The following is a 26,451-nucleotide window of genomic DNA, read 5'->3' as shown; positions in this document are numbered from 1 at the left end:
CCCCCATCCTATCCCCTCCCAACTCTGCTGGGGGTGCTGCTGCAGAGCCATGTCCTGCTGTCACCCAGGCCCAGCCTGTCCCCCTGACCCGGCTCCAGGGCAGACCCTGTGTCCCAGGGAGCACCCCTGCCCGTCCATCCAGGGTCAGCCTGGCAGTCGGTCCGTGCTGCGGGCAGTGCTGCCGCTCCCGGGGTTTCCTCCCGGCCTTCGGGGCTCCCACAGGAAGGGAGAATCTCTGCCCGGCCAAGGTGTTTCCTGGCTCCCCGATAGGATGCGGAGGCACATCCTGACCCCCCGCCGCTGGGCGTGAGGCGGGGCCGGGTCTACACAGCCCCCCGCATCACCACACAGCCCCCCGCATCACCCCGCAGTCCCTCACAGCCCTCAAACGCACCCACACGGAATCACCACCGTACCCGCGGGTCCCCGGGGCCGGGCCCTGACCTAGGCCAGGGGCGGGGGCCCGTCGGGGCCGGGGGTGTCCCTTCCTGTCGGAAAGGGGCTGAGCTGGCGGCCGCGGGTTTCCTGGAGGATTTTCTGGCTCGGCGGGCGCCAGGAGCCGGAGCCGCCTGTGCCGGAGCGCTCGGGCCTGGGCCAGGTAACGGCACCGGGGCGGTGGGAGCCCTGCGGTCCCCGAGCCGTGGGGCAGGGGCTGCTCTGCTCTCTGCTGGGGCCGTCGGGCTGGGACAACCCGGCCAAGGGCAGCACGGTGCTCCCGGCGGGGCCAGCAGGGATAGTGCCTCGTCTTCGGGGTCTGCGGGGTGGGCTGGGCACGGTGCCCTGCGGCGGGCTCGGTGGGGCTGGGCTTGTCCTGGGTGGTCTGTGGTGGGCTCGGTGGGGATGGGTTCAGCGGGGCGGGAGTGTCCCCGGTGCTTTGTGGTAGGCTTGGTGGGAGAGGTTTGGCAGCAGGGGGCTGTCCCGGCTGTGAGACAATTCGGACTTGGCTTTGGGGCCGGTCCGTGGGGCTGGGCCGTGGTGGTGCCGTGCCCCCAGGCCGCGGATCCCGTCCTGCTCTCGGCGGCGCCGCTGACTCTTCTCGGCTCGGGGATGCTCCGGCCCGGGTGCCCTGGGCGGGGTGCCCTGAGAGCGGCCCGGCCCAGCCCGGCTGTTGCCTCCAGCTCCTCCTGGGGCTGCGGCCGGCGGGACAGGGCCGAGCCGTGGCCGGAGGGTGCCGGAGAGCAGCGGAGCCCTGGGGGGGCAGGGGGAGAGGGGAGGGCGCGGGGCGGTTGCGATGCCGCGCTCTCCGGGCTGGGCGGCCGGGCCGGGGGTCGTGTCCGGGCTGGAGCAGCCGCCTCTGAAGTTTCCCTCCGCCTCCCCTTCCCGCGCACGCCGACTCCCCGTTGCCATGACAACTACTTAAACTAACACCCGCTGCCGGCGGCGGGGGCCGAGTTCGCGGAGGATCCGCCGCTCCCCGCCCCGGCCCCGCTCCGCTCCGCGCCGCGCCGCTCCCGCTGTCCCCCGGCGATGGTGGCTCTGGCCCCGCCGCCCCGCAGGTACTGAGCGGCCTCGGGGGGCAGGGCCGGGACCGGGGCGGGCAGCGGCGGGGCCAGGGTCAGCCCCGCGCAGGGGTCGCGCCTGCGGAGGTCCCCGGGCCGGGTGGAGGGACCGGGGCTGCCCGGGGCACGGGGGGAGCAAGGGCGGCTACCGCGGCGGGAGCAGAGGGGCCGCGGAGGGGCTGGGGGCTGAACGTTGCCGGGAGGGGGACGGGAAGAGGGGGAGCCGGGGGCGTGCGGGGGAGCGGGGGAGCGGGTCTGTGGTTTGCGGGGGGAGGTTCTCGGGTGGGGGCTGTGGTTTGCATTGTGGGGCTCCCAGGTAGGGGCTGTAGTTTGCAGCGGTGCCCCCCCGGGTGGGGGCTGTGGTTTGTGGTGGTGCCCTCCCGCGGTGGGGGTTTTGGTTTGCACTGGGGGGTGCTCCCAAATGGCGGCTGTGGTTTGCACTGGGAGGGCTCGGTGTAGGCACAGGGCTGTGGTGCGCAGTCCAGCGGGTTGGTGCCGGGTAATTTGGGCTCTGGTCTGTGGTTGGGTGCCCGTCCCTGGAGCTAGGGGGCTGTGGTGAGTGGGGTATATATGGGGGGGGGGGTGTCTGTAGCTGTGGCTCGCATTGGGATGTTTCGGGGGTCCGTGGCTTGCAGAGGGATGTGGGACAGGAGCCGTGGTCGGAACAGGGGTGCTGGTGCTGGTGGTCAGGGCTGTGATGGGCTCTGGGCACGTGGATGGGCTAGCAGGGGCCAGGGCTGTGGTGGGAATCTATTTTGGGGAAGGAGGGCTGGGATTTGCAGTGAGCTGGGGATGGATGCCGCCGTTTGCAGTGGCGCACAGATGCTGGGAAGCAGGAGCCGTGGTCGTGGCTGGGGGTTTGTGCTGGGGAGCAGGAGTCCTGCTCTTCAGCAGCAGGCAGAGCATGCATCAGAACTTGGGGACCAGGACAACTGTGGGGTGGTCCGTAAGCGTTTAGACAGGCAGGGGGACTCCTGGTGAGGGCATGACATTGCTTCTGTAGCCTGTGCCACTGCTTTTGGAACTTATCTGCTCGTGATCCTTGTGTATCTGTGCATAATTGGGTGTCTCTACCCTCAGGGCTCAGCACACCATTTTCTGTGCGCTGTTGTCTGCTCCAATTCCTGTAGTAACGATCCTCCCCCCACCCCCAGGCTGTCACGGTTCGTGGGCTGTTCTGCAGGCTCGGGGTGCACCGGACAGTCCTGTGGATGGGACCTGTGTGGTTGTGTTCTTGTGCCTGGACTGCAGCTTGCAATTTTTGCCAGTCCCTGATGTCTTGGGAAACAGCTGGAAAAGTGAGAGCCTGCTGCTCTCCTCCTCCAAAACTGGGCCAAGGTAGCAGGGAACTCCGAAGCCATGTCTGACTGCATGGGTGCTGGTGTAAATCAGGATGCCAGCATGAAGGCAGCAATGGATTTCAGTAAACTGGGTTTGAACAGAAGCTGTACCTGCTGGTTCTTGCCTTGGTGTCTACAGACAGGGGTCCTCAAAGCCTTCAGCCCTGTGGTGGGCTTGGCAGTGCTGGGGTAACTGTTGGACTTGGCAATCTTAAAGGACTTTTCCAACCCAAATGATTCTGTGTTTCTGTGCTGGGGTTGTCCATGAGAAACAGTCAGATGTGCAGCTGGCTTTGCAGCCATGCCCGTGGCAAGGCAGGGTGGGAAGATGTCTCCTGCCTGTCTGTGCCTGCTGCTGGGCAAGCAGAAGGTCTGGGGAAGTGGCTCAAGCCATGGCGTGGCTCTGGTCCCCTCCTGGTATTCTGGAAACACCTTTGCCCCCGAGATGTGCAGTTGCCCTTGTCCAGTGCCTGCTGCAGACCCAGCAGATGTTCAGAACCCCCCAGCTCTGAGGGTGTCAGCAGGAGACTCTGGGGGTCTTTCTCCTCATGGAACTTTATAAACTTCACTAAAAACTTTCACGGTCATTCTGTCTCAGCAATAATGTGCGAGTAATGGAGACAATGCTTAACAGACTTCCATAATTTATTTCTGTACCAGCACTGAAATGCGTGTGACAAAGTTCTTGTGCACTTTGCACCCACACAGTAGCCCTCTGAGGAATTTTTGCTGACTGTTCCAGACTTCCAAGGTGTGTGGCCAAGGGGGCTGAGAGTACAAAAGAGCACAAAGGACCGTACCAGCATGTCCTTTTTTTCAGATAAAGACTGGCTTTTTTCCTATTGTACAGCATGTAACACATAAATATTCATAAAACACCTAAGTATTCTTAATATGGTTTGTATTATCAGATGAATAATGGTATCTGTCCTGTTTGTGTTCTGTGCTGTGTTGTTCACTTGAAGCATGGCTGTGTGCTGGGGTGCAGACAAACAGACACACAAGTAGCCTGCTACAGAATATTCTGTTGCAGTTTCCACCAGCTAAAAATGATTGCTGCTACCTCTGTACAGGAGCACGTAATGCATGTGCAAACCATGAGGAACGTATGTGCAAGTAGTGAGGAGCTGAGTGCAGGGCTGTGGGGGGTGTGAGGTTGGGCTCCCTGTCTCATAGAGCGCGGCAAAGCCACCGTGTCCTGGGCTGTAACCAACAGCATGAGCAGCAGGGCCAGGGAGGGGATTGTCCCCTCTGCTCTGCTGTGGGGAGACCCCCCTGGGGTAAAGCTGTGTCCAGCTCTGGGGTCCCCAGCACCAGAAGGACACGGAACTGTTGGAGCCAGTGCAGAGGAGGCCCTGGAGCTGCTGGGAGGGCTGGAGCAGCTCTGCTCTGGAGCCAGGTGGAGAGAGTTGGGGGTGTTGAGGCTGGAGAAGAGAAGGCTGCAATGGGGAGACCTTAGAGCACCTTCCAGTGCCTGAAGGGGCTCCAGGAAAGCTGGGGAGGGACTTGGGACAAGGGCCTGGAGGGATGGGACCCTCTGAGGGGGAAGGGTTTCCATCTGCAAGCGGGGAGATGGAGAGGAGATCCTGGCGAGAAATGAGGGTGGTGATACCCTGAGAGAGGTTTCCTGGAGAAGCTGTGGCTGTCAGTGTCTCAGGCCAGGTTGGATGGGGCTTGGAGCACCCTGGACTCGTGGGAGGTGTCCCTGACCATGGCAGGGGCTGGCACTGGGGTGAGCTGTAAAGTCCCTTCCAGCCCAGACCAGTCTAGGATTCTGTGAAGCATGTGTGAAGCTGGGCATCCTGGTGGGATGAGGGTCCTTGGTGGAGGCACTGCAGGAGGGCTCGGCTGTTGTCCCAACTCCTGCCCCTCTCTCCCTTTGTGCAGGAGATGAGGAGGATCCAGAACAATCTGTGGGGCAGCGAGGGGGACTGGTCCTGCTCCAGCCTTCTTCCTCAGCCCAGGATCCGGTGCCCAGGGACACAGGGCAGGAGCTGTGGGTGCAGTGGGTGCTCAGCAGTGCCGTGGGGCAGGAACCCCCCTGCCACGGCAGGCCTGGAGCAGGGGAGGCCCTGCAGCTAAAAGGAGCACAAAGAGTGAATTGCCATCCCACTCCCGAAGGCAGCTGAGCTGCCGTCACTGTGACAACGGGAGAGCTCCGGTTCACGGGTGCCTCGGCTCCTGCTGGCAGCGTGGGCAGGGCAGGCAGCACGGGCTCTGGGGCTGGCACGAGGCTTTGAGGGGACAACGGGGTGTCAGTGCCACCACCAGCTGCCGGGATGCCCAGAGCCGTGCTGGGAGCAGGACGAGCAGGGACTCTGGTAACCGGAGAGGCAGGTCCATCAGGAGGCTCTTCTGTCATTAATTATTGAGAGATCTTCTCCAGCGGCAGCGCTGTCCCCTGGCTGCTGGCAGCTCTCTGGGTTTGTCATTCTGGATGGAGTCAGGTCTGTCTCTGCACGGTGACTTTGGGTGGGAAAAGGGCTGTGCAGAGCCTGTGCAGGGGCAGCAGCTTCTCACCAGCGTGAGCCCCTCCCCAGGCAGAGCTGAGCCCCCAGCTCCAGAGCAGGACATGTCCCCCACACAGCCTCCTGCAGCCCCTGCGTCTCACCAGGGCTCCTTTTGGGACGAGATGGTTCTTTGGGGTTTGCTGTCATAGAGTCACAGAGTCCCAGACTGGTTTGGGTGTGAGGGGGCCTTACAGCTCCTCCAGTGCCACCTCCTGCCATGGGCAGGGACCCCTCCCACCAGCCCAGCGCTGCAGGGGGAAGTGTGTGCCAAGGTGGGTGACTTTGACAACTCTAGAAGAGCAGCGAGACCTCAGTGGTCAGGGGTGGGTTTGGTAGTTGGCTGGCCCTTGTTTGCACACAGAACCCCCAGGTACAATTTGGATCAGGGCTACACTTCTCCCCAGGACAGAGCCGGTGGGTCCCAGGCTCTGTCCCACCTCCCTCCAGCTGCTCCCCCCCTGGCCCTGCAGGGCTCCCGCTAGCATGCTGGGCTTATGTAAGGAGTTGTGTCAACTTCCAGGTCTGGATTCTTCTGCTTTTTATAGACATCCTCAGGGGAGCAGGAAGAATGGCAGGAAGCACAGCGCCCCATGAGCACTCAGCCCTGGACACCATTGTTCATCACTGTCGGAAGCCGCCCAGGGGCCAGGCTGCCCGGGGACCTTCCCTGTCCCATGAGCTCTGGGGAGGCTCAGCCCTCTCCTGACATCCTGATGTGAAGTGTCCTGCACTGTGGTAGAGGGTCTGCAGCTCCTGGCAGAGTGGGGGGCTGCAAGCTGTGCCCTTCCTCCATGTCTCCTGCTCCTCATCAGGGCTGCAGATCCCTGGAGCTGTGACAAGAGCTGAGCCTGGTATGGGATGGAGATGTGGTTGCTGGTGGCATCACAGCCCTTGGTGGCTGCCCTGGAGGCAAGCAAGGCTTCACCTGCATTTTGTGTCTGGAGCAGCTGGAACGGCTTCCTGAGCCATGCCTGGGTGAGGGACTGAGTGGCATTTCCCTTTGTGGTGTCCTGAGAGATCTCAGGAGGCAGAAACAGCCGTGTCCCCACTGTATGAACCCTGCTCACAGCATTTGTGTCCCATCTGCCCTGCCAGAACCTCATGGACATCTCTGGGTGCAGAGGGGCCTTCCCACAGCCCTCCTGAGAGAGAAGGCTCCAGATGCTTCCCAGTTCTGTCTTGGGGACAGTTCTGCTTCCCCTGACTTGTTACTGGTGTTCCTGTCATGGGGAGCAGCAGCTGTGGCTGCTGCCAGCCTACAGTCTTTGCTCCTTATCCCGGAAAGGGAAGAATCTGAACGAAGAGCAGGAAATCTGGACATTCCTGATAAAAGAAGCAGATTCAGACAAGTGGAAGGCAGAGTTGACATTCACAAGCAAGAGTGAACAGCCCCCCTCGGAGTTCTCCCTGCTCATCTGAACAAGGCCTCTCTGGCTCGGCAGACAGCCGGATCCACAGGGACTGTGAGGGTTGGGATCCTGTGCAAGCTGCAGTCTAAATACATCGCAGATCATCTGCATAATTTATTCTCTGAAGAGTTTAATTTATCAGGTCCAATAATAAACTCATAAATCTCTTTTGCCTGTTATCAGGGTTGGGAGAAGATGCTCATATTATAAGCATTTAATTTATCTCCTGAGCTGCTTCCTGTGCAGATGGGTGCCTCTGACTGTACTGGATGTCTGTTCCCATGGCTGATGTTCCATCAAGTCCTTGCCACCTGAGGACAGAAAAAATGATGCTCAAGATGCCCAGCCTGGGAGGAGCCCAGGAGCTTGTTTGTCTGGCCCAGATCTTCTCTGGAGGTCAGGGTGGGATGGAAATGGTGTGGAGGAGCCAGGAGCAGGAGCAAGAGCCATCCTGCTGGAGATGGAGGCAAGGGTGCTTCTGGTGCTGTGAGCCACTCTGCAGTTCAGAGCCACCCGTTGGGACCCTCTTACTGCCCTGGCACCTCTGGCACTGCCCCAGAGGGTTGGGGACCAGCTGGCCATGCTGGGGGGTGATCCTGCCTTGCCACATGGCTGCTGATAGTGGCTTTGGTTGTGTCTGCATCCGCTGGAACCTCGAGGTCAGGCTGGGAACTGGCACCATTATGGGCCTGGAGGGCTTCCTGTGGTGTTGCTGTAGCAGCTGGTTCTGGGTGATGTGGAGAGGTACTTCCTTTTCTTAGTGAGAGATCCCACGACATTTCCCACTGCCCTCGTGCTGGGAGATGAAAAGAGCAGGAGTGTCATCTCCTTTCTGCAGACTGCTCAGGATGTTGCAGCCTTTTATCTGTGTCCTTCTTGTTTCCCTCCTTCTAAGGCAGCAATCTCTGCCCTTCCCTTTCTTTTCTTGCAGCAGTTTTTCTTGCCCTTTGGTCATTCCTGCGTCCTGCTCCTGAGCCCCCTGAGTTTTTGTGCTCCCAGGGGTCCCTGGTGCTCCATTGTGCCCCCACCAAACCCGTGGGGCTGTGCCCAGGGTGGTGGCTGTGCCCAGGGTGGTGGCTGTGCTGCTGCCCGTTCCACCCACAGTGGTGCCCCAGCCCTACCCAGTAGGTCAGGACACGGTGCTACCAGGGGCTTGCAGCTTGTCTTCCCAGCGTTGTGCCGTGGCTGTCCCGCCCCAGGGCCTTGTTATGGGTCAGGGGGAGGCTCCTGGTGACTGCTGCCTGTGTGTGTGTGCCTCGGTTGGGCTATTTGAGAGCAGAGGCTCAAGGGGTGTGGAGCTGGGCCCCCCGTGATGGGGTGTTTGGGTTGTGCCTCTTTGGTGACATGTCTCCAGCCCCAACCCATCACGTCCCCATGCTGGGGCTGCTGGAGGGTGAGCTGGAAGCATGAGCTGCCCGGGTGGCCTGGAGTGCTGGGGAGCTCCTGCTCTGGTGTCCCCCACAACCCACCCCCTGTCCAGCCTCCTGATTGCAGCAAATAAGAGTTTGCCTGCAGCTCCCCTGGTGGTGCTCGGGGTCCTTCCCTAGCTTTGGACCCCTGTGCAGCCAGGTGGGAGGGAGCTGTGCTGGTGTCCCAGCCTGTGCCCCTCAGCCCTGCAAGGCTCTGCTCATCAAGGTCTGATGTCCTGCTGGCTCAGCAGACCCCTGCCCCAACACCCACACTGCTCTGTCATGGTATTCCAGTGCTAAGGGACAAGAGCTGAGTATTCCAGTGCTAAGGGACTTGGTTCACTGAGGACAGGCTGAAGGAGCTGGGGCTGAGGAGAGGAGGAGAAGAGTAGGCCAAGGGGAGACTTATTGCCCTCTACAACTCCCTGAAAGGAGGCTGTAGTAAGACAGGTGTTGGCCTCTTCTCCCCAGTGGCCAGTGATAAGACAACAGGAAATGGTTCAAATTGTGCCAGGGGAGGTTCAGATTGGATATTAGGAAAAACTGTGTCACTGAAAGAGCAGTGAAGCATTGGAACAGGCTGCCCAGGGAGGTGGTGGAGTCACCATGCTTGGAGGTATTCAAAAGACAGGTAGACATGGCACTGGGGAGATGATTTAGTGGTTAAGGTGGTGTAGGACTAGTGGCTGGACTTGATGATACTGAGGGTCCTTTCCAACCATGATAATTCTGTGATTCTATGCCTTATGTTCTTTTGTTAGGTCCTACACCCACGGCTGTGGTAGGTGTCCCCTGTGTTGATGGCACAGGTGTCCCCCTCAAGGGGGGAGTCCATGGTTCCCCGGCAGCTTGTCCAGAACATCCTGCTCCAGCCCATGGGACCTCAGCAGTCATTTTACAGAGGCACACAATAGTTGCAAAGTTTTCCAGGTGCATCGCAGAGTCTGTGACCCCTCTGCCAGTGGAGGTTGGGGTGTGTGTTCTTATAAATTGTGCAGGTTGTCAGCCTGGCTGTCCATGTGGCACACCATGAGCTCTGCAGGAACGGGGTCCTTGCTGACACCCCTTCCCCCCACAGCACCTTGTGCTTGCTGACACCAGCTGCAGCACAACAGGCCTGCTCCAAGAAATCCCAAGTCATGCATTTTTAATTCCCTACAACATAGCAGCCATTGCAGCCACTCACCCAGAAAGGATCTTTAATGAGCATCCAGGAGAGAAAGCATGCACATTTCCAGCACACGAGAAAGCAGACACTATGGATACACTTTTCTCTTTCCCTGACTGCCTGTGGCTGTTCTGAATTTAGGCTGGGGCACTTGCTGTGTTGTCTTCAGGAGGTGGACTCAGGGGGTCCTGGTCCCCTGTCACTGTCCCAAACAAGAGAACAAGAGTCAACCCTCCGGAGGACCTGACCTTTGGCATTGCTGGGATTTCAGGTCCAGCCTTCCTCTGCTCACCAGCACTGGGAAGCCTGTCAGCCAGGGTGGGAGAGGGGTTGGAGAACCCCCTGTCCCAGGGTGGGTGAAGTGCTCCAGGACCCCTGGCCCAAGGTGGGCAAGGTGCTCCAGGACCCTCTGACCCAGGGTGGGAGAGGTGCTTCAGAAGTCCCTGACCCATGGTGGCTCTGTCTGCTTTCCCCAGTGCTGGGGCTGTTCCCCCAGGACTCCACTTTCCCCTTGCTCGTGGTCTCACGGAGCTGCTGTGGTTTCTCCACAGGGCAAGGGACAGAGCCCCCCTGGTGTCCTCAGGGAGCAGAAGATGTGCCTGTCCCCAGGGCTTGGGTGGGCTCAGGGCACAGGGACAATGTGCTGGTGCTAGGGATAGGTTGTGACTGTGTGTCTCCCCGTGTCCCCTTGGAGGTGTTCTCAGGCTCCCAGCCCAGGGGTCCCACACCTCCAGCTGCCCTGGGTCTGGGGTCATCAGGGGCTCGGTGTGTGGGGGCTCCACGTGCCCTGACGCTGTCCTCACTCTTGTCTGCAGGTTGATGAAGAGCGAGTGCTGTGACCCCCTGCCTGTGACAGTCATTTCAGGTAACCTCTGTTGTGTCCTTCCCTTTCCCCATGGGGTGGAGGGCTGGGCTGGCCAGGGCCCTGCAGCCTTGTCCGGGGAGGGGAGGGGATGGCCTGGGGGGCAGGGGGGACCCAGCACTGGGGCTGAGAGCTGAGAGCAGAGGGACGTGTTCTGCAAGCAGAGCAGAAGCAGTTGTGAGTCAGGGGTCATTACTACATGAGGTGCTTTGAGGAAAGGTCCCAGGGGAGGCTGGATGACCAGCTTTGTGGGCTCATCAGCTGGGATCCAGGATGTCCTCTCATCCAGCCCATCCTCCCCCAGCCCCATCCAGCTGGGATACAGGGTGTCCTCTCTGGTGGGATCCCCCAGCCCCATCAGCTGGGATCCAGGATGTCTATCTGGGACAAGCAGCACTGGTCTGGGAGGACAGGAGGGTTCCTGGATGGACATCACACTGCTGTGGGTGCTTCCCTTTCCAGCCCTGGCTGCTCAGATGCTGCCTCCTCCATTGGGGCATTCTCCCCCTGCCTGGGGACACTAAGCACTTTGCAGGCACTGCCTGTCCTCAGCACTGCTTTGTTTGGGGATCATGTCACCCCACTCCTGTGCTCACGGGTTGGGTGCTGCTCTACAGGCCAGGGCAAGGTCTGGATGGGAGATGGGTGCACATGTGCATCATGTTGCCAAGGACCTTTCCCTTGTCTTCACGGAGTCACTGAGGATTTTTGGTGGTGACTCCGTGGCTGTTGTCAGGCTGGCAGGAGAGGAGAGGCCAGAGAGAGCTATGCTGAGGACAGGGAAGGATGAGCAACTCCCAAGATGGGAGCAGGGAAGTGACAGCCCACAGCTGGTGGAGAAGCAGCTTGAGCTGTGGGACACAGCAGGGGAAGGGTAGGGGAAAGATGTCCCATGGGAGAGGGCGAATGAAAAACGTCTGTCTGTGATAAGGGGCTGCTCATGTTCTGTGCTTGGAGGCAGGTTCAGAGGCACTGCCCTGGCCTCTGCCTGCTCCGCTGGACATGTTCTCTCTTCCCCCTCCACAGGGGCTTCTTGGTGCCCAGCAGGGACCCCAGCCCCTACCTGGCACAGCAACTCCTGGCTCCAGCCAGAGTCTGGCTGGCACTGTCTCCTGTCCAGCTGTGCATACCCAAGTCTGTTCCTGTTCCCACCTCCTGCTTGCCCTGCACTAGTGCAGCCAGTGACAGGGCTTGCAGTGCAGTAGGACTCCATCTTCTGCCCCTGTCCTCAGGCTATGACCTGCCAAACCCATTCATTCACTGCAGACCTGTGTCCTGTCCCTCCCCAGGGCAGGGATGAGATGAGAAGTGAGGGACCCTCATGTCCATGGACACCTCTGTGGGGTACCAGCCTCTTCTCACATCTGGGAAGGCTGAGCCATCCTGGCAGCAGGCAGCATTTGTTGAGCTTCAGAATGAAGGCTTGGAAACCAGAGGATGAAACAAAGGAACCAAAAAATGCTGATGCTCCGGAGTAGCGTGTGCTTTTTCTGGCTTCAACAGGCTCTTTTTCAGAGCCTGCAGCTTCATTCCAAGACCCCTCAAGTGTCTTCTTGCCACTTCACTGTATAAATCCTCCAGATAATCCTGGCTGCCCACGCAGGGCTGTGTGGGCTTAGCTGCGGGGGCTGTTTCTGTTCAGGGCTGGAGGTGCTGCGGGGGCTGCACTGCAGGGTTCCATGCAGGGGAGTTGCAGTGCAGTGCTGTGCCATGGAGTGCTTTACAGTGAAGTGCTGTGCCATGCAGTGCCATGCAGCATCACACCAGGGCTGGGAGCTGGACAGCCCGGGTGCTTCCCCTGCTGCAGGGCACTGCCAGGTGTCACCAGCCCTTCCAACAGCACAAGTGCAGTGCTGGCAGACGTGTAGGGGGAGCAAGTTGTGTTTGTACTGGGGGGGGCATTGATCTGACTCACCCAATACCAGCTGGTGCCTTGGGCGCAGCCACCCCTCCGGGTCACAGAGCCCATGACTTGCAGGGACCAAGCAGGCTCTGTGGCAGCACTGCTGTGGGCACTGGCAGCAGCACAGGGGGTGCTCTGGCAGCAGGTGACTGCACCAGGGGCAGTGCCTGACCTGTCCACCACACTCCACAGTGGATCCCAGGGAGTGGGTCCATGCAGAGGGACTGGGGAAAAGCAGGGATGCAGGGGTGCAGGAGGCAGGGGGTAGGGGACAGGATTCAGGGGTGCAGGGTGCTGGGGGCAGGAGTGCAGGGTGCAGAATGCAGGGGTGCAGGGTGCAGAATGCAGGGGTGCAGAAGGCAGGGGGCAGGATGCAGGATGCAGAGGTGCAGGGTGCCGGGGGCAGGAGTGCAGGGTGCAGAATGCAGGTGTGCAGAGGTGCAGAATGCAGGTGTGCAGAGGTGCAGAATGCAGGGGTGCAGGGGTGCCTGGGAGGTGATTAGTGTCTCAGGCCCAGACAGACAGATGGAGGCAGCCTGATCCTATTACCGCAGGGCTCAGCAGAAGCTGAGCGGTGGTTGGGGCTGGCCGGGCTCTGGACACTCTTCCCCTGCAGCAGCAGGATGTTTGTCTGGGGTGGCAGCCACCCTGACACTAGCTCTGGGTAGAGTCTGCAGCCGAGCGGCACCGAGTCCCTGGGAACAGGTCAGACACCCCCTCTGAGACACTGGGCCAGCACTGGCAGCCCTGGACCCCACACTCTGCTCTGGGTCCTGGAGCTCTGGCAGGGGGGCTGGGGGGTGCTGGGGCACGGCCAAGGGCACTGTAGGTGGGGCTGAGTGAGGGGACAGTGATGAGACCTCTCTGGTGGAGATGGTGAGGGGGTGGTAGGTTCTGAGAGCAGCAGGGCCCTCAAGGCTGCTTCCTGGATTCTGCAACTTCTGGGTGCTCTCAGGTTCCTCACTTCATGCTGGGTTGGGTCCTCCTGAGCTGCAGCCAGGGGGTGAAGGAGCAGTGAGGGACTGCAGCAGGTACAGGGCAGGCCAGGGGGATGCACAGCCCCACAGCTGTGTGGGATGTCACACTGGGTATGGGACAGTCCTGGGTGATGTGTGGGATGTCACACTGGGTACAGGACAGTTCTGGGGGCTGTGCAGCCCCACAGCTGTGTGGGATGCCATGCTGGGTCTGCCATGGTGTCACCCAGAGGTGGGTGCTGTGTTCTGACCTGGCACTTGCTGTGGGTCTGTTCAGGGACACTGAGGTGCTTGTGGAGGTGAGGGTGGGAGGTCTGGGAACATGACCTTGGCTTTCCTTGTCCTCAGGCTGTGCCACCTTCCCGGGCTGTGCTTACCTGCCCAGTGGTGCTGTGGGGAGATGGAAGGAGCAGATTATGCTTTTTGGCAGCCTGTCCATGGTGAGCAGGCTCCAGGGTCATGTTCCTCCTGCACTGGTGTGCCAAGAGCCCTCTGTTCTGACTCTGTGGAGGACCTGATGGGACTTCATGACTTGTGGGACCAGAAGAGAAGCCAGGTTCATCCAGTGGCCAGGCTGGCCCACAGGACTCTGGAAGTGTCCAAGCCCCTGCTCTGGTCCTGGTGGTGATTTCCAGCTGCTGTTGTGGTGCTGTGGCTGGTGCAGTGCTACCAGTGAGAACAGTTTGTCCCTGTGCCCCTGAGCCCATGGGGTGGCTGTGACCTGGCTGGTCTGCAGCATGTCCCCAGGGGGTGCCAGGTCAGGGGACCCCATCTAGGGTGTGCAAGGCCTGGCATGTGCCTGGTGAGAGGGTGTAGCTGTGGTTACCACTGTGGATGTGCTGGGTGATGTTCCCGTGGCTGCCGGAGTGTCCCCAGTGCCTCCCACTGAGGCTGCTCCCAGTTGAGCCAGCCCCTGGATCCTGGGATGGGAGAAGCTGTGAGGGACCCCCATGGGCCAGGGGCTCTGCTGATCTCTGCAGCCCCCATGCCAGGGCTGGACCAGCCCCACGCTGTCCCTGCCAGCAGGGATGGACCCATGGTTTGCAGACGCTCCTGTTGGGGCATGCTTGCTGCAGGGTCTGTGTGGTGACAGGATTCTAGGGACACCATCCCCACTGGAGCAGCAGTCACCACATCCCTGGTGCCCTGTGTGAGTGGTGGCAGCTCCTGTGAGGTGCCCTCATGGCACCCAGAGGTCACGGATCCCAGTTTCATGGCAGGGGAATAGATGGCAACCTTCCAAGTCTTCAGCCACCTCTGTTAGCGAGGGAAAGAGTGTGTGTAGCTGCTCTGTTGTGTTAAGGTTTCTTGGCTTTCAGGAGAGGGTGGCTACCTCTAGGTGCTGAGAAGCTGCTGGGATGAGGGATGGTAGGTCCTGGCCAGAATAGTGCCAGGGATGGTCCATAGCAGTTGAGCTGCAGAAGCTGCAACATCCTAATGTATAAATGGAGCCCAAAAGGATGCAGCAGTTTGGGAAGGAAAATGTTCTACTTAGAGTTAATTTTAATTTTCCTACAAGAACACGTTTTTTGGTTTTTTTTCCCAGCTGATGAAGGTGTATCCAACCCAGCAGTTACTGGCAAAATGGTGAAACACCAGGTTTCCCAGAGAGGTGGGAGATGTCCCATCCCCGGGAACAGACCAGGTTGTATGGGGGTCTGAGCAACCTTATTTAGTTGAAAATGTCTCTTCTCACACCCAGAGGGGTTGGAGTAGATGGCCTTGAAAGGTCTCTCCAACCCGAACTGTTCAGTGATTCTGTGTTTCTATATCTGGGAAGTGTTTCTTCACTCTGGATTTGTACTGGAGTGAGCTCAGGTTGGGAGGCTCAAGGGACTGTCCCCACATGTCCTCACAGTGTCCCAGCAGTGCTGACCATGGCCAGGGCTCACTGCTGCTGTGAGCCCCACACAGGGACTTTCTCCCTGCAGGCAGTCCAGGATGCACAGAGCCCAAGGAATGAGGCTGGGATGCTACAAACCCCACTAAGCCACCAGCACTGCAGATGCCTCCACATGTGCATGTGCCGGGGGAGTACAGGGCTGCCCCTGCCCCTTTGCTGGGTACTCAGAGGCACGGATGAGCTCCAATGATCCTGGTCCTGCCACTGCCTGGGCAGATGATGCTGCTCCTTATCCCTCTGCCTCTCACTGGGGTGGGCACATCTCTGCTGTCCCTCCAGGACAGCTGAGTGCTGATGCAGAGTTTGCTCCCACGAGTGAAGGGTGCATTGCAGGACTTGCCCTTTAATCATCACCACATCCCCAGTGACCCACTAACCCTGGCAAACAGAGAGAGGAAAAATCAATTGGCAGGAGAATTACCCGTCAGGCCCTGCAGGACACTGCGGCCGCACAGGAGCTGATCAATGAGCACTCATCATCCCTCTCCTCGTTAGCTCTCTGCATCCTGACACAACGAACACAGTCCTTGTCCCTTCCCCCTCTCCTTCTCCCTCCCCCATTCCCTGCCCCATCCCCTGTCCCTGTCCCATCACCTGCCCCATCCTCTGCCCCTGTCCTTGCTCCTATCCCTGTCCCTGCCTGCATGGGTCAGTTCTGGGGCACATGGCAAAGGATGAGGTTGTCACACAGAGCTGGGATGGAGCCATGGCAAACATCAGGGCTGACTGGACCTGCCTGTGCCCAGATAAGCACCGAGGAGGACTCCAGCATGGCAGAGCCCCAGCTCAGGGCAGGGTAGGAAGAGCAGCTGTGGGTCAGTGGGAGGCCTGGATTCCCTGGGTGCTGAGGTGATGGGGACAGGACAGGACAGTCCCACCCTGTGAGGCCACCAAGCCTCCCACTGAGCTTCCCTGCAGCCATCAACCGCGCTCTGGTGCCACAGCCGTGGCCACCCCAGGGCAGTGAGTGCTGCCCAGGGCAGAGGACATCTCTGTGCTGCCATGGGCATCGCCAGCCACGCTGGAGCCTGCGCTCCCCGCTCCTTACAGGTGAGGGCTCAGCTCCCGGCAGTGCACAGAGGGCTGGGGGCTTTTCAGTGTCATCCAGGGCTCCCTGTCCTGGGAGGACTCGGGGGTGCTGAGGAGCTCGTACAGCAGAGCTGCGGCCAGGCTGGGGGCTGTGGTGGGAGTGGAGCTGGGGGTGCCGTGGGAGCTTCTGGAACCGGTGTCTGTCCGGTCCAGTGCTGCCTGGGGCTCTGTGGGGTCTGCAGGATCCAGCAAGGCAGGGATGGGGATGTGCTGCCCTGTCCCTGGTGCCTCTCCCTCATCCCTGGTGCTGCTCCTCCAGGGTACCTCAGGTGGGGTCTGTCCTGGCACTGACACTCAGGCAGAGGCGGTGCCCGACAGCGCATCCTGCTGCAGCCATGCTCACAGTGTCCACATTGTGATGATGGTGCTCTACCCAGTGATCCCAGTCACAGTGGGGCCAATCCCAGCAATCCCATCAGTGACAGCCTTGTGTGCTGTCCATACCCACCCCAGCAGAGTGCTGGATCTCCCTGTGGGGCCACATGTGATGCTGCTGTACCCACCCAGAGCCCCGGAGCAGGGACTTGGTACACCCTGAGCTCCCTAGGAGGGGAGCTGGGGTGTGTGTGTGCTTGTGCTGCACACCAGCAGGACCCAAGTACCTGGTGCCCACCAAGCTGGGCTGTCACTCCCTGCCATCTCTCCTGGTGCTGGGGAGCAGCTGCCTGCAGCCTTCTGTGCCTGGAGCACCAGCCCTCTCTGTGCAAGGGACCAGGGGATGTTGCCACACTCATCCCCATGCTTGGGTGTCTTGGGAGAGTTCCTTTTGTACAGAGTCACTGGGCCTGTGAGTGGAGAGGTGCAGGTGGTCACTGCTGTTTGTGTTAAAGCAGGAGCTAAAAGGAGAAGAAATTTAATCCTGAGTCATCCAGGGAAAACTGCGAAGCTGGGCAGGTCTGGGTGGGTGGCACTGGTTGCTGGTGGCACTGGTTGCTGGTGCTTTCTGCAAGGCACATGTGGCTGAGGGTGGGTGAACCCATCAGGTGCTGATGGCCACAATGTCTGGGTGGCCAGCAGCCCCTACAGAGGGAGGTGTGCAGTTCTGCTTTCTAAGAGCCCCCTTGATCCTGGGAAGCTTTGGCTGTCTCTGTTGAGGTCTCATCTGCTTTATCATTCTGTTTCCAGTGCTGCTCAGCAGAGTGTGTCACTGGGGCTGCTGCTGGGGTGGGAGCTGAGATGCCCCTGCCGTGCATTGGGAGCCTTGGGAGACACAAACCATGTGCAGGGCTATCTGGAGGTGCCTGATTTTTAGTCCCTAATTATGAATCCAACCAGTGAGTGGTCCCCGTGGCCTGAGCCCCTCCTGAGACTGTCAGTCCCTCCAGGTGTGTCCCTGGGGGAAAGGGTCTGCCAGGCCCAGGCAAGAGGAGAGCACAGGAGTTGCACTTGTTTAGCCTGCAAAGTGAAGTCTGGGTATGGACCTAGTTGCTGGCTGTGATATGCATATAAATACTTACATAAACAAAGGAGGAGAGAGGCTGCACTGGAACAGACAATGCTGACGCAAGAGGAGGGTGAACTACCCGCGAACGTGTGGGCTAGAAATTAGGCCATTTCTAACCATCACAGCAAGGAAGGGGCTGAAACAGCTTTCCAGGAAGAGGAGAAAGAGAGATCTGGAGGAAAGAGTCTGGAAGAGGATTTCAGATGTGGCACCCGGGGTGCCAGCAGCCCTGTCCCTGAGGATGGACAGAGCCACCTCCCACCCTCCCAGTGCCTGGCACCGCTGGCTCTGGCCCAGGCTGCAGGATCCGGTCCCAGTACTGACAGCAGCCTTTGGGCTGTGCACCCTTCTGAGCTCCCTTTGACTGCACCAACCTGCTCTTCACCCTGCCACAGCCTGGGGTGGCAGCTCCTTCCTTCCTCCCTGGGGAGGTGTCAGCTTCCCCAGCCTCAGGAGCAATTCCAGATGGCTCCTCTGCCACGAAGTGCCTTGAGTTCTTCCTGCTCTTACTGGAGAATCCCAGACTAGTTTGGGTGAGAAGGGACCTTAAAGCTCATGTAGCTCCAACACCTCTGCCATGGGCAGGGACACCTCCCACAGCCCAGGGGGCTCCAAGCCCCATCCAACCTTCAACCCCTCCAGGGATGGGGCAGCCACAGCTTCTGGGGGCAACTTGGGCAACCAGGGGTTCAGCACCCTCACCCCAAAGAATTTCTCCCCAAGATCTCCTCTCTATCTCTCCTCTTGCAGCTGGAAACCATTTCCCCTTGTTCTATTACTCCATGTCCTTGTAAAAAGTGTCCATGGTCTTCTTAGATCTTACCTGTTGCACCTTTCTGGTTCTTCCCAGTGCAATGCCAGCACTGCAGTTCTCAGGATTCTCTCAGCCAGATGCCTCCCCTCCAGACGAGGAGACATTCAGGGATACACAGAGTGATGACTGGGGTTCTTTGCTACCTTCAGCCCAGGGGGAGCCCTGATGGGAAGATCTGAAGGTGGCGGAGCAGCACTGAGCAGTGCAGTGTTGGTTGATCCCCATGGCATGGCCGCCCCTGACACAGGGCAGGGCAGAGGCTCTGCAGCACCAGGAATGGTGGAGACTGGGCAGGCCTCAGGGAACCCTGTTTCTCACAATGTCAGAGGTAAAGGTGGCTCAGCTTGACAACCTCTTGTGAGGGCTCTTGCAAAGAGTATTTGGAAAGCTGAATGAACCACTCTGCTCTGGGTTTCACTTGGTGCTCCTAGTGGCATGTGCAGGGAGTTGTGCTAACACCAGTGAGGAGTGAATTTCTTTGATGGAGGCATTACTGATTTCTTCCTGTCACTATAAAATCTTCTTGAAAGACTTTATAACTCTCTTTGATGAGTCCTCATCCATTTTTCTTGGTGTTAGAATAAGACTCATTGGATTATAATTTCTAAGATACTCAATTTGTATCTTTTCAAGATAAGTGATTTTTTTTCCTCAACAGAGAAGTTGATTTAATAAGAGAAAATTAACGTGAATGACTTTGCAAGCCTGTAATGGAGTTCGGGGGTGGCCAGTGGATTTTTCCAACCATGCACAGTTGTGTCCTAAACACTATTGGGAGCTAATGAGGTGCCAGAAGACTGGGAAAAAAATCAAGAATAATCTGACAATTACCATCTGCAGTATTTAATTTCTCCTAGTGAAATAACAAGACAGGAAAAAAAGGAAAGAAATAAAACCAAAGAGCAGCAATAGTTGAACAGAGCTGCAGGCAGCAGACAGCAGGGCTGGGCTGGGGTGGGTGCTGCTGCCAGGCTGGGTGGAGGAGGGATGTTTGTCCCTGAAAGGCCACAAGCCATCTCTGCCTCTGAGGACACCCTGGTTGCAGATTGGGTTTAGGGGATAGATCCTGGCCAGCTTGGTGCCTTTGGGCAGATGGGTTTGCATCTGAAATATTCCTTTGTTTTGGCTCCACGCTTTCTGCAAGCTCTGTGAAGGTGCAGGTGTATCATAGAATCATGGAATAGTTTGGGTTAAAACTTATCCAAGCCCCTGCCATGATCAGGGACACCTCCTGCCAGACCAGGCTGCTCCAAGCCCCATCCAGCCTGGCCTTGGAGATGTGCCCCAGCTGTGGGACATTTTCCTGCTCTCTGGTTGCCAGGGTGCACACAAGGGTGCATGGCCACTGTCCCATCTGATGCAGGGCCTGCTCACCTCTGTGGATGCATATCCATGAGATGCAGTCAGGCCACATGTTGCTTTTATTTCTGATTAATTCTCTCCTTACTGTGAGCATTTTTCCCAGTGGAACTTCATGTTCAACTTCATTGTGTCAGTGAATCACAGAACTGTTCTGTTTGGAAAAGACCTTTAAGCTCATGGACTCCAACCACTAACCTAACTCTGAGTCCAGTGCTAAACCATGTCCCTCATCCCCACATCTCCAGGGCTCTGAAACCCCCCCAGGGATGATGGGGACTCCAGCCCTGCCATGGGCAGCCTGGGCCAGGCCCTGACAACCCTTTCCAGGGAGAAATTCTTCCCCAGCTTTAGGTTGGCCTAAACCTCCCCTGGCACAACTTGAGGCCAAAAGTTCCTCTTGTCCCATTCCTTGTTCCTTGGGAGCAGAGCCCGGCCCCCCCTGGCTCCAACCTCCTCTCAGGGGGTTGCAGAGAACCAGAAGGTCTCCCCTCAGCCTCCTCTGCTCCAGATCAACACCCCCAGGGCTCTCAGCTGCTCCTCACAACTTCTCCAGACCTTCTCCTTGCTCTCCAGCCCCTTCCCCAGCTCCATTCCCTTCTCTGGACACTCCAGTCCCTGTCTAGCAGCAGCCAGGACCTGGGGCTCTGCAGTACAGGGTGCAGGTGTGGATCAAAGGAAAGGAGGAGCCCAGAGACTGTCTGGTGGCTATTGGGCTGATCTCTTTGTCACGACTGAGCTGTGATTTCTGTCCTGGGACCAGTGCCACGGCATTGCAGTGCTTGTGCTCCTGGACACGTTGGACTCCCCCTGTGACCCAGCACTTCCAGGTCTGGGGCTGCAGCCTCCTCCTTCTGCCTGGCAGAGCCAGGAAGCATTTGCAGCAGATGCTGCTCCAGCTGGGAGCTTTCCCGGGGCTGGTCTGGCAGATGGGATCACTGATGCCTGTCGTGTGCAGTCCCTCGGCCTCGGGCTGGGAGGGCTGAAGGAAGAGCTATTAGTCATTTCCTGGACAGATCCAGGCCATACTGTAAATCTCTCCAGCTCTCAGTGGTTTGGGGGCTATTTCTGTTTGAGGGCTGTCATGTAGATTGTAGATGTAGCCCTGAATCCCAGCCAGTGATGGGCGAGATGCAGTCCCATGCATGATCCTGCGGGGCTCATCCCATCTGCTCCTGTCAGGGCAGGGGCTGGCTTGGGTGCCAAGGCTTGGCCTGGGTGGGCAGGGTCCTCCTGCCTTTAATTAGCCCTCCCTGGTGGGGGGGCTGGCAGAAATAGCAGCCCGTGGTGGTGATCAGCCAAATCAGTGGTGGCTCCATGCTGGAGCTAAGGGAAGATGGGCTTGCCACCAGTCCAGGGTGTGAACTTGGCTTCTCTGACCCAGACAGGTTTCTAGGGTGGAAACAGAGGTCAGCCAGCTCCTGCTCCCAAAGCTTTGGCACAAGGGCAGTGCTGCATCCTGTTTTACAAGTGTGAGGTGGTTTGGGAAGGCCCTGGCAGGCAGCCCCAGCTCCTGGCCCCCAGGGCTGCTGGAGGTGCTGCTGGAGCTGAGAGCCCTGGGGCCAGCCCAGGTAATCATGTCTGCACAGAGTGGGGGTGTCAGGGGTCTCACAACTGGCAGCACTCCAGCAGCTACAGGATGATCAGTTTACTGGGCCAGAACCAAGACCTTTCCCTGTAAAACCCAATGGCAGGCAGGGTGCTGACCCCCTGGGTCACATCTGCTTGTCCTGCTGATGTCCAGCCACCCCTGTGAGTCCCCCTGGCAGATGGGAAAAAGCCAGGCACGTCCTTCACATATGGTGTTGGGGATGTGGAGATGGAGGATCATGGCTGCAGAGGACAGGGCCTCAAGGGCAAACTGTCGACGTTGATGATGTGGAGAGAAGACAGTTGACAGTAGAGCAGAACAGGCCCCGAAGCTGTGACAACTCATCCTCTGCCCCAGGGTGGTGTGTACAGACCCTCTGTGTTGGCTCTGGTGCATGAACTGTCCCAGCATGAGCAGAGGCTTGGGGTGTCCATGTACCTGGGATGGGGTACACTCAGAGCAGGTCCATGCTTTGCTGCCAGGATGAGGAGAGTCCCTTCTGGGTGTCAGCGGGGAGCCACTGCTGTGCCTGTTGTGGGGGCATGTAGTAGGGCAGTTGGCCCTTGTGGAGAGAAGGGGCACTTGTGGGGATCCCTGTGTGGTGTGGGGTTTCACAGTAAGGTCTCTGACATGGGGATTCCCATGTAGGGTGAGGGAAGTCCTCTGCAAGGCCTTCAACACCAGGAGGCCTGTGGGGAGTGTGTGTGACCCCACAAGGTCTCTGCCGTGTGGAGATGCCTCTGGGAAACTCCTGAAGGGTTGGCTGGGAGTTCCTGCGTGAGGTCCCCAAGATGGGGATCTGGAGCAGCCAGCCAGGAGTCCTGTGGAGAGTGTGGGGATATCCCTCTGTCCAGAGGCTGAGCATCCTCTGTTGGGTCCCTTCCAAGGGATGGCTCTTGCTGGGTTGCTCCTTTGGGGTTGCTGTGAAGATGCCCATGTGCAGTGTGGGGGTCATCTCCTGGGCCCATGGTGGGGAGGGGTCCCTGTGGGGATGCCCATGTGCAGTGTGGGGGTCCTCTCCTGGGCCCCCACAGTCCCTGTGGGGACGAGGTTCCCACAGGGATGCCCGTGTGCAGTACTGGGGCTCTCTCCCGGGCCCCAGCCGGGGGACGGTCCCAGCTGGGGTGCCCCTTGGGGGTCGCAGCCGGGGTACCCCCACGGGTCCCGGCAAGCGCCCTCACCTCCCCTTCCTCCCGCAGGGCCCCCGGGCGGGCTGTGAGCGCGGCCCCCGGTGCCGGTGCCGGTGCCGGCCGCCCCGCCGCGCCGCACGGAGCATGCCTCTGAGCCCCGCCGGCAGCAAGCATGAGAGCCCCGAGTCGCCGCCGCCGGAGCGACAGTCCTGCGGAGCCGGGGAGCCGGGCGCCGGGCCCGGCCTGCGGGAGGAGACGCGGCGAGACCCGGCCCGCGGCCCCGCCGGGCCCCGCTCCCCCAAGCTGGGGGCCCCGCCGCGCATGGAGGAGCCCGCGCCCGGCGCCATCGTCGTCCGCATCGGCATCCCCGACCTCCAGCAGACGGTGAGTGCCCCCCCCGGCCCCACCCCGCAAACTTGGCGTTGCAGTGGGCGGGGGGCAGCCCGGTACAGGACGGCTGCTCGGAGACCCGCTGCCCGCTACCCCACTCCCCGCATCCCCGTTGTCCCGCGTCCCCGCTCCTCGATCCCCATTGCCCCGCGTCCCCGGTCCCCGCTCCTCGGTCCCCACTGCCCTGCTGTCTCGCTCCCCACTCCTCGTTGTCCGCTCCCTGGATCCCCGCAGCACCCGGGGAGGATGCGGCCACAGCAGTCTGGCAGCCCCGGCTGCAGTGCTGCCATCCCGCTTCCATCCCGCTGCCATCCCGGTGTCATCCCGGTGCCTCAAAGCCCGGGGACCGCGGGGCTGGGCCTGGGGAGTGGGCACAGCTTGGAGGAGCTCCATCACCAGCCTGGAGCGGGTACCAGCACTGCTCCAGCACCGTCTCTAAAACCGGGATCAGCTCCGGCATCAGTACCGGCCGGGACAGGCTGCAGGAGCCCAGAGCTGCTCGTGGATGTGTGGGCAGCAGGATCAGGCAGGTGTGCAGGCAGCAGGGCGTCTGCGGGTGAGCGTGGTCTGTGCATGAAGGCTGAGGTGGCCGCAGGGGTTTGCATGGCGCTATGGGGGGATGTGCTGTGTCGGCACCGTGCCAGTGCCACAGGCAGGACCTGCAGGAGTGACCTACTGGGAACCCAGGTGTGACACGGAACCGTGGGACCGTGGTGTGGCAGCGGGGTGGCTGTGGTGTGGGGCAGCAGGGCTGGCATAGGGGGCAGAGGTGTCCCGGGCATCCCCAGGCACATCAGAGGGTGGGGGGTGGATGTTGCTGAGTGGGGCAGGGCTAGGGGGCACTGGGGTTCGAGTGCTCGGGGGAGTGACTGAGTGCTTGGAAACTGAGCCTGGTCAAGACCAGGCATTCAGTGCCCTGGAGGGTGGTGGTAAGGAATCCCCACACCAGGAGCACTTGTTATGGATAACAAAGCCCTGACCAGGAGAACTCTTCAGAGGGGGAGCAATGGGAGTAGAGCCTTACCTGTGCTTGCCTGGCCGTGTGTGGGCTGCACAGGGAGCCAGTGCTCTGGAACAAGGTGCTGGGGGCAGATGAGGGGGTGCCCTTCAGGGATGAGGGGTTTGCTTTGGGAATCTGAGTAGGCTTTGGAGGAAGCAGCGATGCTGGAGCCAGTGAGATGGGTTTATTGTAACTCCCCCGACCCCTTCCTACCCTCTGCAGCCAGGGTCCCAGAGGCAGAGTGAAGCATCTCAGCCTTGCCAGACCCAAGATCCCCCAGGGCAGTGGAAGGAAAGGGGCACTTCATGCAGAGCATCTTTGCATGCGGAATGTAGGAATTTCCCACCCAGATCTCCCCTACCCAAGAGGCAGGTGCATATCCAAGAGCTGGAGAGTAGTATCAGAGTTCTGGTGCTGCCTCTGTGGACTGGGGGTGGGTGGCAGCAGAGTAGGAGCCCCTGGGGAGCTGCTGGCCTGGGCTCCCCTTGGACCACCCAACAAGGTGGGCACGGAGCAGTGTTGGGGATCTGGCAGAGGAGTAGGGGGAGCCTTGGGGATGTGGGGCAGTGCCAGTCTGGGTGACTGGGGAATTTACTGAAGCTGCAGCTCAGGATCCAGCTTTGCAGTGCGGGTGTCAGGAGCTCCCATGTTGTGCTTGGGAAGGGTAGTGCTTCCCCACCAGCCCTGTCCCACTGCCCATCCACGGAGCAACCCGCACAAGGTGTCACGGGATACAAGGGGGGAACAGGAGGCTGTGCAGTGACTTCTGCTCCCCGAGGGCAAAGACAGGATGAAAGCAGATTTGGGTGCAGAGCAGGGACCACCCCGGTACAGCATGTCTGCTCTGGGGAGCTGGGAGCAGGGCAGCTCCCTGCTGGTTGGGCAGGGGCATAGCATAGACCACGCACGGTGCTCCCTGCTCTGTCTGGTGTCAGGGCCACCCCTCCCTTCCAGAGCAGGGCAGTGCCTGCAGAGCACTGGTGCATTCATGGCTCAGGTAGGGCCCGACTCCTAAATAGAAATTCCCCCTTTTGCAGGCTCCTATGCTGTGCCAACTGAGGTACCTGCACTTCAATCAAGGGCAGCAGGAAGAGCCCAGTGGGCTCAGCAGCGTGCATCCATCCATCCATCCATCCATCCATCCATCCATCCCTCAGGGCTGTCTGCTCTCCTGTGCCTGGCCCTGAGCACATCATCCCCCTAGGGCTTCTTTCCCTGCTTGCTCAAGGAAGATCACAGACATGAGGATAAGGGGTGGGTCCCCATCAGGGATCCCTGGCACTGCAGGACTGTGTGGTGGTGTGCCCAAGGGGTTCTGCTGGCTGGTCTCCAGCCTGGAACCCCTCCACCCAGGCAGGACCCAGCACCTCTGGGTGCCCCTGGGGCTGGGGTCTGGCTTGGCAGGGGCAGCACAAGGCTGGGGTGCCACGGGCTTTGCTGCTGCCAGCTCTGCTGGCAGTAAGAGTGGCAATGGTGTCTTGCCATCTCCAGGCACAGGGTGGACAGGTAGCTTTTCACATCAAGTCAGGCTCTATCAGCTGCAAGTGATGCAGAGATCAGGCAGTAACTGAGATCCGTCAGGGTGCAGCCCTGTGAGGACAGCTGGGAAGGTTTCCGGACAGACCATGGCAGGTTCACAGTCTGTAAGGTGGATTTGCAGCCCTGGGGAGAATTTGTTGTCATCTGCAAAACATGTGGTTCTGAAGCACAGCCTGGTACCTGTGGTGCAGCTGGGAAAGCTCTGGAGATACTGAAGGATCTGCCTCTTTTGGAACTATGTCCTGTGTTGTCCAGGCTCTGGGGTCTGACATGTCTGTCCTGTGCTGGCATTTGTCCCGTGGGAGGGGTCCTCCCCCATGCAGGGCTTTGGTGGGGTGTCAGGGACCAGCCAGGTAATGTCCCACCACTGAGGGCCATCCAGCTCCATGTGCAAGAAGCTCTTTGAGGAACACAGTGCTGGCTATGGGTGCCTCAGCAGGCAGAAATGCTGAGCTCATGGAAGCGATTGATATCAAAAAGATGAGTAAATTACTCTTCTTCACACTTGTGGTTTAAAAGTCCAATAGTAAAACGGGGAGTGGAAGTGTTCTGGCATGTAGGCTTCATACAGACTGTTGTCCCAAACCCCTGCTGCTCCCAGGGTGGATGTAGGTATTGTCAGGAGAGGAAAGACTTCCTGGGGCCATTGTGGAAGAGGGTGGGGCAGCACTGCACTCTGGGGATGTCCCCCAGACCCCCCAGCATCGGGGCTGATGTGGGTCACATGCAGACTCGGGGCAGATCTGCCCCATACACACAGTGATGGGAATCGACACCGGGCACGAGGCTGTGGCACAATCCCTGCTCACTGCCTTCTGCTCTGAAAAACTTGAGCAGCTGCTGCAGTATCAGAGAGGGAGGAGGAGGAGCAACCGTCTGGTCGGTGGTGTGGTGTTTGAGCAGCTGCCTGTGATGGTGTAATTAGGTACTGTGGTGCTGAACTCCCGAGGGGGCAGAGCCAGAGTGCTCAGCAGCTGCCTGCAGGGATCATGTCTTACTGGATAGAACCCTGCTGGCAAAGCCCCTCTGCTCCTCCTGCCTCTTGTGTCAGTGCTGGATTTGGGGGTGCCCCTGCTGGGTGAGCTGTGCAGGATGGAGTGGGTGGACAGGGATGA

The 26,451-nt window shown here is 59.6% G+C and overlaps 1 protein-coding gene across 10 annotated transcripts in view; it reads left to right on the top strand.

Moving 5' to 3' along the window:
* The first annotated feature begins 324 nt into the window (after window positions 1-324).
* The window catches only part of SHANK3 (SH3 and multiple ankyrin repeat domains 3), a 318,859-nt gene continuing 292,732 nt past the window's right edge, over window positions 325-26,451 (top strand). For 7 of the 10 annotated variants that reach the window (XM_071734311.1, XM_071734302.1, XM_071734307.1 and 4 more), the window contains exons 1-3: window positions 325-598; window positions 10,151-10,200; window positions 22,477-22,791. In XM_071734311.1, coding sequence (XP_071590412.1) covers window positions 22,552-22,791 — 240 coding nt within the window. In that variant the 5' untranslated portion in view covers window positions 325-598; window positions 10,151-10,200; window positions 22,477-22,551. Of the gene's footprint in view, window positions 599-1,259; window positions 1,497-10,150; window positions 10,201-22,476; window positions 22,792-26,451 lie in introns of those variants that run through there. The other 3 variants (XM_071734305.1, XM_071734303.1, XM_071734304.1) reach the window with 3 other exon arrangements.

Source organism: Heliangelus exortis, chromosome 1 (genome assembly GCF_036169615.1).
Source record: "Heliangelus exortis chromosome 1, bHelExo1.hap1, whole genome shotgun sequence".
Classification (NCBI taxonomy): Eukaryota; Metazoa; Chordata; class Aves; order Apodiformes; family Trochilidae; genus Heliangelus; species Heliangelus exortis.
The sequence above is the reverse complement of the archived record's forward strand: the minus strand, read 5'-3'. Positions and strand labels throughout refer to the sequence as shown.